The sequence below is a fragment of the Chroicocephalus ridibundus genome, chromosome 24 (assembly GCF_963924245.1).
Source record: "Chroicocephalus ridibundus chromosome 24, bChrRid1.1, whole genome shotgun sequence".
Taxonomy (NCBI): domain Eukaryota; kingdom Metazoa; phylum Chordata; class Aves; order Charadriiformes; family Laridae; genus Chroicocephalus; species Chroicocephalus ridibundus.
Window position 1 is genome coordinate 3,460,896 of NC_086307.1, and position 9,747 is coordinate 3,470,642.

A 9,747-nucleotide genomic window follows, 5' to 3' on the forward strand; every position below is an offset into this window, starting at 1 on the left:
GGACGGGGGGTCCCGGCCCCCCACACCCCAACACACACCCCCCTTCTCGCCACGGGGCCGCTGGGAGGGTGCACCCGCCTGGGGCGGCCAGGGAGGGGGCATGGCTCCGGGGTGGGGGGCACGGGGGAGGACCCCGGCATCAGGGTGCTCCCATGCCCGAGGGCGCAGGATGGGGGTCTTGCAGCACACACCCCCCCCCAGCAACACTCTGCACCCAGCTGCCACCCAAAGCCACCTTTAATCCTCCCGAGGGGGGGAGAGGGTGATCGTGGGGAGGGAGGGACTGGAGCCATCTGTGCACGGACCCCCCCCCCGCCCCCCCAGCCCCACCATCCTCCTGGGGGGGCACCGTGCTCCACGGACGGTGCTGGGCTTGGGGGCTGGCGGCGACCCGGAGCAGGGGGTCGGGGGGGGGGTCAGGCCGTATCCTGGCCCCGCTCGGGCGGGGGGGCCGGGGGGCCGCGGGCGGAGGGCGAGGAGGGGGACGGGCTGGTGGTCTCCACCAGCGCCACGTCCCGGCAGGCGAGGCAGGCGCCCAGCTTCTCCCGGGAGGCTCCGGGGGCCAAGATGAACTCATAGCAGAGCCCGGCCAGCAGCGCACCCAGCACTGGCCCCAGCCAGTACACCTGGGGGGGACGCGGCATCAGGGGTGCTCCCGGTGGGGGGGGGACACATGTCCCCGGGGACACAGAGACAGGGGCTGCTTGGCACTGCCCCAGGGTTGGGGGGACCGAGGACCCCGCACCAGTGATGGGGACCCACTGGAGGAACCCGCTCTGGGCATGAGGAGCCGCCGGGGGGGGGGGAACACAGGTTTGGGATGGGGGGAAGAGGAGGGGCCCGTCCCAAGGATGGGGACTGGGGAAGGGTCCTGTTCCTGTGACGGAGGGACCAGGAGGACCCAAACTGGGGATGCAGCCAAGGGTGACCTGTCCAGGGGGACTGGGGGGACCCATCCAAACGAAGGGAAGAGCCAGACACCCCGGTCCTGGGGGGGGACGGGACGGGACAGGACTGTGGGGGTCCCCGCTGCAGCTGGGGCACCCATCCCCGCACTCTGAGGGGGACCCAGGGGTGCCACTGACTCACCCAATGGTCATCCCAGATGCCGGTGACGATGGCCGGCCCCAGTGATCGCGCCGGGTTCATGCTGCCTCCCGAGAACGGCCCCTGCGGGAGAGGGGGGTCAGGGATGGCCAGGTTTGGGGGGGTCGGCAGCCCTGGGGGGTGGGGGGGTCCTCACCGCAGCCAGGGCGCCGGCAGCCACGGCGCTGCCCAGGGCCAGCCCGCCCAGGGGTGCCGCCCGGTCGGCGTCGGCGAAGGCGGCCAGCGCCAGCTGGAAGGTGGCAAAGGTCTCCCAGGCCAGGGCCTGCCCCGCCGTCCCCGCCGCGGTCACCTGCCACCACAGCCCGGCCTCAGCGCCCCGCCGCCGCCACGGGGACGGGGACGGGGATGGGGACACTCACCCTGGTGACGAGGCCGGTGTCATCCGGCAGCACCAGGTGGGCAGCAGCGGAGGCCAGCACGGCCCCGGCACACTGGGCCAGGAGCCCGGTGGCCCCACGCAGGACGCCCAGCTTGCGGGTGCAGAGCAGGGCCAGGGTGAGCGCCGGGTTGGCCTGGGGGGCCCCGAGGGTGCAGGCCAGCCCCCCAGCCACCAGCCCCCCGGCCAGCGCCGGCGCCAGGGGCCCCGGGGCCGCCGAGGCGCCCAGCACCACCCCCACGAAGATGAGGGTCGCCGCTGCCTCCGCCAGCACCCCCCGCCAGAAGGACCCGCTCCGCAGCTCCTGGGGGCACAGGGTGGCCGGGCGTCACCCCGGCGGGCGGCGTGGAAACCCGGTGCCATGGGGATGGGGTGACGTGGGGACAGAGCACCTTGGTGATGGGGTGTTGTGGCAACAGGGGACCTCACTGACAGTGTGCCACGGCGACGGGATGCCCCAGTGATTTGGTACCATGACGATGGGGTACCGCAGTGACGGGGTGCCACGGCAACGGGATGCCCCGGTGATTGGATACCACGGCGATGGGGGACCTCAGTGATGGGGTGCCATGGCAATGGGATGCCCCGGTGATTGGATACCACAGCGATGGGGGACCTCAGTGATGGGGTGCCACGGCAACGGGATGCCCCGGTGATTGGATACCATGGCGATGGGGTACCGCAGTGACGGGGTGCCACGGCAACGGGATGCCCCGGTGATTGGATACCATGGCGATGGGGTACCACAGTGACGGGGTGCCATGGCAACGGGATGCCCCGGTGATTGGGTACCATGGCGATGGGGTACCACAGTGACGGGGTGCCATGGCAACGGGATGCCCCGGTGATTGGATACCATGGCGATGGGGTACCACAGTGATGGGGTGCCATGGCAACGGGATTGCCCCGGTGACCTGGTACCGTCGGTGATGGGGGTGTCTTGGCAATGAGGCACCTTGGCAACAAGGTCACCATGGCAATGGGGTCACCGTGGCAATGGGGGCACCGTGGCAATGGGGGCACCGTGGCAACAGAGATGGGTGCCATGGACACAGGGGGTTACAGGAGCCACAGCAGGGCTGGGGGGTGCGGGGGGGCACACAGGGACCCCTACACCAGGGCTAGGGGCTGGGGCTGGGTGCTGAGATGACAGACTGGGGGGGATCCCCATGAGTCGGGGGCTGCACACCCACCCCCCCGGCAGGGAGGGACCCCGGGACCCCAAGGCCATGGCTCTGGGGGTGAGCCGGGGGCCCGGGGGGAAGGGGTTGGGGCAGCGTAGCTCGCAGGGCCTTACCTCCCCGATGGCCATGGCGCAGCTGCTGGGACGAGGCAAGCGCAGAGGATGCCCAGGGAGGGGGCACACCCCGCCTCCCCAGCCATGCCACCCCCCCCCCCCCCGCCCCCATCACCACCAGCCCCCCAGGTGTGGGGAGGGAAGGCGCCCCCGGGGTGGAGGAGGGGGCTAAGGATGGGGCAGGGCGCCAGGGTGGGGTGGGGGGGGGGTCGCGGGGGTCCCGGGATTGGGCTCAGAGCATCCCTGGGTGCCATGGCAACCAGCTGGGCCACTTTGGGGTGTTGCCAAGACGACCAGCGCTCCATCCCCAGGTGTGAGATGAAAGGCCGGGATGAAAGGCTGGGGGGAGCGGAGGCGGGGGCGGGGGGGGGGGGGGGGGGGGAAGGTGCCAAGCCCCGCTCACGCAGCAGGGATGGGGGTCCCCGGGGGGGGGTTGGGGGGTGCCCTTCTGCCCGTAAGGGAGCCGGGCGACCGTCCCTGCCAGCTCAGCAGCCCGGCCCCGCACGTGGGGTGAGTCAGCGGGGGCCGGGGCGAAGGGCCTGGCTCAGCAGCGGGGCACGCGGGGCCCCGGCCCTGCTGACGCCCTGCAAAGAGCCAGAACAATCCGCGCCCGGGGCTGCCACAAAGGGGCACGGACACGCGGGCGGACGCACGGACACCCAGCGGGGGACGCGGGGTCCCTGAGGGGGGGGTGGTGTGTGTGTGTGTGTGAAAGGCGGGGGGGGGGGGCTCCCCCAGCCCCATTGCTCCCCGTCGCCCCCCCGCACCGCCCCGGCCTCCCAGCCGAGCTCTGGGCAGGCTGGGCACCGCCGGGACCCTCCGTTCTGCCCCTGACAAGAGCGCCCCAGGGGTGATGAACACCCCCCCCAACGACCCTCCGGGGGGGGGGCCCAGGTCTGCCCCCGCCCCCCAGGGTCCCCCACCCTGCCCCACAGACCCCCCAGGTGCCCCCATCCTGCCCCACAGGCCCCTCAGCAGACCCAGGCGCCCCCCAAGGTCCCCCTTTCCCGCCCCCTCCGTGCCGCCCCCCCTTAACTCCCCCCCACCGCCCCCCCCACCGCGGGGGTTAGGGGAGAGGGGAGGGGGAGAAGGGGAAACGGAGGCGAAGCGCCAAGATGGCGGCCCCCTGCCCGCCCTCAGCCGCGGGGCGGGGCCGGCCGGAGTCACGCGGCGGGGGACGCAGGTGCCAAGATGGCGGCCCCGCCTGGACGCGGGGAGGCGGGGTGGGGTGGGGGGGGAAGGCACGTGACCAGCGGCTTCAAAATGGCCGCGCCCATGGTGCGGACGGCGCGGGGCGGGGCCCGGGGGGGGTAATGGCGGCGGGGGCGGGGCGGGGCTTCGCCGCCTTAAAGGAGTCGCGCTTAAAGGGGCCGCCGCGCGTTACCGGCCGCCGCGCACCGACCTCCACCGGCCCTACGGTGGAGGCGGGGGGAGCTGAGGCTGCGGCCGCGGCGGAGCAGCCCGTCCCCGGGAGGGCAGTGAAACCCCCGGGGCGGGGGCGTCCCTGTGAAGTGCAACCCCCCCCCCCCCCCCACAGCGCCACCGCTTGTCCCGGGCCCTCGGGGCTGAGCGACCCCCCCCCCCCCCCCCCCCGCCCCGTGTGGCGGGACGAGGGTCCCGGGATGGCGGACGGGCCGGTGCCGGGAGCTTCCCCCGGTGTGTCGTGTCCCCGGGCCTAGACGCGGCGACGCTCTCCGCGCCTTGGGGGGGGGCGCAACGTCCCGCCGGTACCGGGGCGGGGGGGGGGGGGGGCACAGCACCGGCGACCAGGCCCCACGGGTGGTGTTGATGCTGGGGGGTGGGGGGGGTGTCGTTGTCCCCGTCCCCGGCGTTAGGACCCGGGCCTGGACGGTCGGTGCCAGGCCCCGATTCCCGGCGGGCTCCCCGGGCGTGACGTCAGACGCGGGCCCGCCCGGTTCCCGGCCCCTCCCGCTCGGCAAAATGCTGCTCTCGGTGCCGCCGCGCTCCGGCCTCCCCGCCTTCGCCTACAACAAGAGCGGCAAGAAGGTAGCGAAGCGGCGGGGGGGACACGCACACCCCCGTGTGTCCCGTCCCCCCCCTCCCCCGGGGCCGCCCGGGGCCGCGGGACCCGCGGCCCCGGGCGGCCCCGGGGGTGGGGGGGGGACGCGGAGAGGGGGGGAACCGACCGCCGCGGCCCAGAGAACCCGGGGGGACACACAGCGGGATCCGGGGGGGGGGTGTCTGGGGGACACTCAGGGCCTCAAGGCGACACCCCCGCCCGTGCCTCAGTTTCCCTCCCTGGGGGGGGGGGGGGGGGGCTGCGCTGTGTCGTGTGTGTGTCCGTCCCCCCCCCCCCCCCTCCAAGGGCAGACCTGGGGGGGGGGGGAGGGGGCAGCCATGAGGGAGGGGGGGGCTCTGTGTGTGTGTGTGTCCCCCCCAAACGTCGGCCCCGCCACACACACGCTTGCACACGCGTGGGGGGGGGGGGGACAGCGCAGACGCGTGTGACACACAGACCCCCTCCCCCCCCCCCCGGGCTTGCCTGTGACGGGGGTCCCCAGGGGTCCCTGGGGGTCCCGGCTAGGGGACACCACGCAGGTGGGTGTCGTCCCCCCCCGGCCCTGACCCTGGGGAGTTGGTGGAGGGGGGGGGGGACACACAGGAAGGGTGTCACCCCCGTCCCCCCCAATCCGGGACATGGGGACGGACGCCCCGAGCTGCAACAGAGCCTGGGCCTCGGGGGGTGGCGGGCGGGGGGGGGACACGGGGACGTGGAGCCACCCTGGGGACGGGGGGGGGACACACGAGGGGCCGGGGATGGGTCCGGGGACCCCGGGGTGGGGGTGGGGGGGGGCGGGGGTGGCTGCGGGTGCTTCATTTTTTCACGTTGGCATCAGCCGCCGGGGGGGGGCGGGGGGTGTTGGACCAGGGGAGCCCCGCAGCCGGCGGGGGGGTCCCGGGGGGGGGGCAGGATCCATCCCTTGGCCCCACTGCGGGGTGTGTGTGTGGGGGGTTCAGCCGCCCTCGGTGCCTCCGGGGGGGGGCTGCAGTAGAGCCGTGGTGGGTGCTGACCCTCTGTGCCCCCCCCCCACCCTCCAGCAGCCCTATGTGCCCCCGGCGCAGCCCCTGGGCCCCCCCAGCCCCAGTCCCGCCGGGGGGGCCGCGGACCAGCTCAGCAAGACCAACCTCTACATCCGGGGGCTGCACCCCGGCACCACCGACCAGGACCTCGTCAAGCTCTGCCAGCCGTGAGTAGGGCCGGGACCACCCCCCCCCGCCCAAGCCAGGGGGCCGGGACCCCCCGTGGGGGGCTCTGGGGGGCCCTGCCGGGCACTGACACCCCCCCCCTCCCTCCATTTCCCCCCCCCCCCCCCCCAGCTACGGCAAGATCGTCTCCACCAAAGCCATCCTGGACAAAACAACCAACAAGTGCAAAGGTTGTGGGGGGGGGGGACACACACCGTGGGGCTGGGGGGGGGGGGCTCTGGGGCCCCTCTCACTGCTGTATGTGGTCGTTTTCGTCGTTCCCACCCCCGCGCAGGCTACGGCTTCGTGGACTTCGACAGCCCCACGGCGGCCCAGAAGGCCGTGACGGCGCTCAAGGCCAGCGGGGTGCAGGCGCAGATGGCCAAGGTACGGCACGAGCCCCTCGGGACCCCCCTCCCCGCCTCCGTGACACCCAGAGAACCCCCCCCCCCGCCCCATGCCGGGTGCCGTGGGGCCCGTGCGGCCCCCCCCCCCCCACCACCACCCTGACCCCCCCCAACAGCAGCAGGAGCAGGACCCCACCAACCTCTACATCTCCAACCTGCCGCCGGGGGTGGACGAGCAGGAGCTGGAGGCGCTGCTGAAGCCCTTCGGGCAGGTGGTCTCCACCCGCATCCTGCGGGACCCCCACGGCGCCAGCCGCGGCGTCGGCTTCGCACGGTACGGGGACGGGGACGGGGACAGGGGGGGGCGGGGGGAGCTGCTGCGGATCGGGGCGGGGGGGGCCAGGGGCTGGGGTTTACGTGGGGCTGGGGGGGGGGGGGGTTGCAGGGGGCTGAGGGGTGCCCAGGAATCCCAGGGGGCGCAGGTCTTGGGGCTGCGCAGAGGTCGAGGTGGGGGGCTGCGTGGGGCTGGGGTGCAGGGGGCTGGGGGGGTGTGTGCGTGTGGCTGGAGGGTACGTGGGGCTGGGGGGGTGCGTGGGGCTGGGGGTGCAGGGCCTGGTGGGGGTGTGTGTGGGGCTGGGGGTGCAGGGGGCTGGGGGGGGCATGAAGTGGGGGGTACATGGAACTAGGGGGTGCAGGGGGCTGGGGGAGGTACATGGGGCTGGGGGGGTGCAGGAGGCTGGGGGGGTGCAGGGAGCTGGGGGAGATACATGGGGCTGGGGGCTGAGGGGTGCCCAGGAATCCCGGGGGGCGCAGGTCTTGGGCTGCGCAGAGCTCGAGGGGGGGGGGGGCTGCGTGGGGCTGGGGGTGCAGGGGGCTGGGGGGTGTGTGCGTGGGGCTGGGGGGGTGCGTGGGGCTGGGGATGCAGGGGGCTGGGGGGGTGTGTGCGTGTGGCTGGAGGGTACGTGGGGCTGGGGGGGTGCGTGGGGCTGGGGGGTGCAGGGGCCGGGGGAGTTGTGTGGGGCCGGAGGCGGGGGATCCCCCCCGTGTGCGGCCCCCCCGCCCCAGCCCCGCTCCCCCCAGGATGGAGTCCACGGAGAAGTGTGAGGCCGTCATCACCCACTTCAACGGGAAGTACATCAAGATGCCCCCGGGGGTGCCAGGTGGGCCGGCGCGGGGGGGGGGGCGGGTGGTCCTGGGGGGGGGGGGGGGGGCCATCTGATGGCACTGACACCCCCCCCCCCCCCTCCCCGCAGCCCCCCGGACCCGTTGCTCTGCAAGTTTGCGGACGGGGGGCAGAAGAAGCGGCAGAGCCAGGGCAAGTTCGTGCCCAACGGAGAACTTGGGCCCGGGATGGCGACGCGGTGAGAAAGTTGGGGGGGGGGGGGGGGGTTTGGTTTGGGGGGGGGTTGGTTTGGGGGGGGGGGGGGGAGGGGGCAGTGCTGACCCTTTTGTCCCCATTCCCCCCCCCCCACAGGGCACTGTGACCTTGGCCTACGACCCCGCGACGGCGCTGCAGAACGGGTGGGTGCTCCACGCCCCCCCCCCAACCCACCCAACCCACCCAACAGACCCCGGCAGGGTGGGGGCTGCCGGATGTGTCCCCCCCCCCCCACGACCCCAACACCCCCCCCCCCCCCCTCCCCATCCCGCCCCACAGGTTCTACCCTGCGCCCTACGGCCTGGCCCCCAGCCGGATGGTGGCCCCCACCGCCCTGGCCCCATACCTGCCCTCCCCCGTCTCCTCCTACCAGGTACGGGGCGGGGGGGTGACAGAAGGGGGGGGGTGTCCCTTGTTGGGGGGGGGGGTGGGGGGGTGTCCCATGGTGGGGGAGGGGGGGGCGGGGAGCTCGGGGGAGCCCCCACCCGCCCCCCACCCGGCCGCTGCCGCAGGTCCATGGTCCCGCCTGGATGCACCAGTCCTACCTCCTGCAGCCCACGGTGAGCAGGGCGGGGGGGGGCCACGCCCACGGCCACGCCCTCTGCGGCCACACCCTCCCCCCACCCCCCGCAGCCCACCCCGGGGCCCCGCCCTGGCCCCTGCACCCATGGCCCCGCCCACTGCGGCCCCGGCCCCGCCTTGTCCCCGTGTCCCCTCTGTGTGTCCCGTCCCCCCCCCGGCCCATGGGGCCCTTGTCCCCGCGCATCCCCCCGGACCCGGGTCCCCGCAGCCCCCTCGCGTCCCTGTGTCTCCCCATGTCCCCCGTCCCCCGCCTGTCCCCACGGCCCTGTGTCCCCCCCACATCCCCCCTCCCTGCGTGTCCCCACAGCCTTGTGTCCCCCCCCCAAATCCCCCATGCCCCCACATCCCCCGTCCCCGTGTGTCCCCATGGCCCCGTGTCCCCCCCACATCCCCTGTCCCCACATGTCCCCACGGCCCTGTCCCCCCATATCCCCTGTCCCTGCGTGTCCCCACATCCCTGTGTCCCCCCCACGTTCCCTGTCCCCACATGTCCCCACGGCCCCGTGTCCCCCCCACATCCCTGTCCCTGCGTGTCCCCACAGCCCTGTGTACCCCCCCCACATCCCCCATCCCCGTGTCCCCCCCACATCCCCTGTCCCCACATGTCCCCGTGTCCCCCCCCTCCCCTGTTCCTGTGTGTCCCCACATCCCCTGTCCCCACATCCCTGTGTCCCTCCCACATCCCCCGTCCCCACATGTCCCCACGGCCCCGTGTCCCCCCCACATCCCCCGTCCCTGCGTGTCCCCACAGCCCTGTGTGCCCCCCCCACTCCCCAGTCCCCCGCCGCGTGCCCCCATGGCCCTGTGCCCCCCCCGGCCCCGCGTCCCCCTGTCCCCCCCCGGCACTGACGGAGCCGTGCAGGGCGCGGTGCTGGCCCCCGCCGTGGACCACGCCGTCCCCCTCCAGCCCTCCGTGGTGGCCCCCCTGGCCCAGCAGCTCGGACACCTCTCGCTGGGCAGCGCCGGCACGGTAAGACCCTGTCCCCCCCCGCCCCCCCCCCCCGTGACCCCCGCCCCCCCATTACACCCCCCCTCACCCCACTGACACCCCCCCACCCCCGGCTCTCCCCAGTACGTCCCCGCTGCCGCCGCCGTCCCCGGAGCCTTCATCCCACCGTACCCCCCGGTGCCGCCCGCGCTCCCGCTGGAGGTGGGTGATGGGGGTCCGGAGTTGGGGGGGGGGGTGTCTTGTTGGGGGGGGGGCGCCAGACGCCGCTAACGCCTCCCCACAGGACGGCGGTGCTGCCCCGAGCCACGGCCCCATGGAGTCGCCATCGGAGCCCGGCGCCTTCCCCTACCCCTACCCCAAGTAGCGGCGGGGGGGCCCGCCCCAGGGACCCCCCCCACCCCGGCTGCTGCGGGGCGGAGCGGGGGGGGGAGCTGTGCCGGGATCCCACACCCGGTGCTGTTCCCCCCGCCCCCTTCCCCCCCCCCGCCACCAACGCCTTGGGAA

General features: G+C 74.7%; 2 protein-coding genes across 2 annotated transcripts; one reads left to right on the forward strand and one right to left on the reverse strand.

Moving 5' to 3' along the window:
- Nucleotides 1-80: 80 nt before the first annotated feature.
- LOC134526790 (aquaporin-2-like) lies at nt 81-2,898 on the reverse strand. Its single transcript, XM_063358999.1, has 5 exons — nt 2,781-2,898; nt 1,467-1,787; nt 1,244-1,396; nt 1,090-1,170; nt 81-626 (listed from the first exon to the last, which is right to left on the reverse strand). Exons 1-5 carry the CDS (start codon nt 2,793-2,795, stop codon nt 417-419), a joined length of 780 nt encoding a protein of 259 aa, XP_063215069.1. The 5' UTR covers nt 2,796-2,898; the 3' UTR covers nt 81-416.
- Nucleotides 2,899-4,579: 1,681 nt separating this feature from the next.
- On the forward strand, nt 4,580-9,732 carry RBMS2 (RNA binding motif single stranded interacting protein 2). The gene is given in 14 exon segments (XM_063359068.1): nt 4,580-4,787; nt 5,841-5,989; nt 6,120-6,178; nt 6,283-6,374; nt 6,511-6,668; nt 7,415-7,504; nt 7,588-7,667; nt 7,670-7,695; nt 7,809-7,855; nt 7,992-8,085; nt 8,225-8,272; nt 9,157-9,264; nt 9,367-9,444; nt 9,527-9,732. Coding segments are annotated over 14 exon segments (1,176 nt in total). The 5' UTR covers nt 4,580-4,721; the 3' UTR covers nt 9,608-9,732.
- The last annotated feature ends 15 nt before the right edge of the window (nt 9,733-9,747 follow it).

Excerpts from the sequence above, each read along its gene's own strand:
- LOC134526790 (XM_063358999.1), bottom strand. Across the intron at positions 1,171-1,243 it reads CTGCCGGCGCCCTGGCTGCG|GGGCCGTTCTCGGGAGGCAG; the intron begins GTGAGGACCCCC and ends CCTCTCCCGCAG. Across the intron at positions 627-1,089 it reads GCATCTGGGATGACCATTGG|GTGTACTGGCTGGGGCCAGT; the intron begins GTGAGTCAGTGG and ends CGTCCCCCCCAG.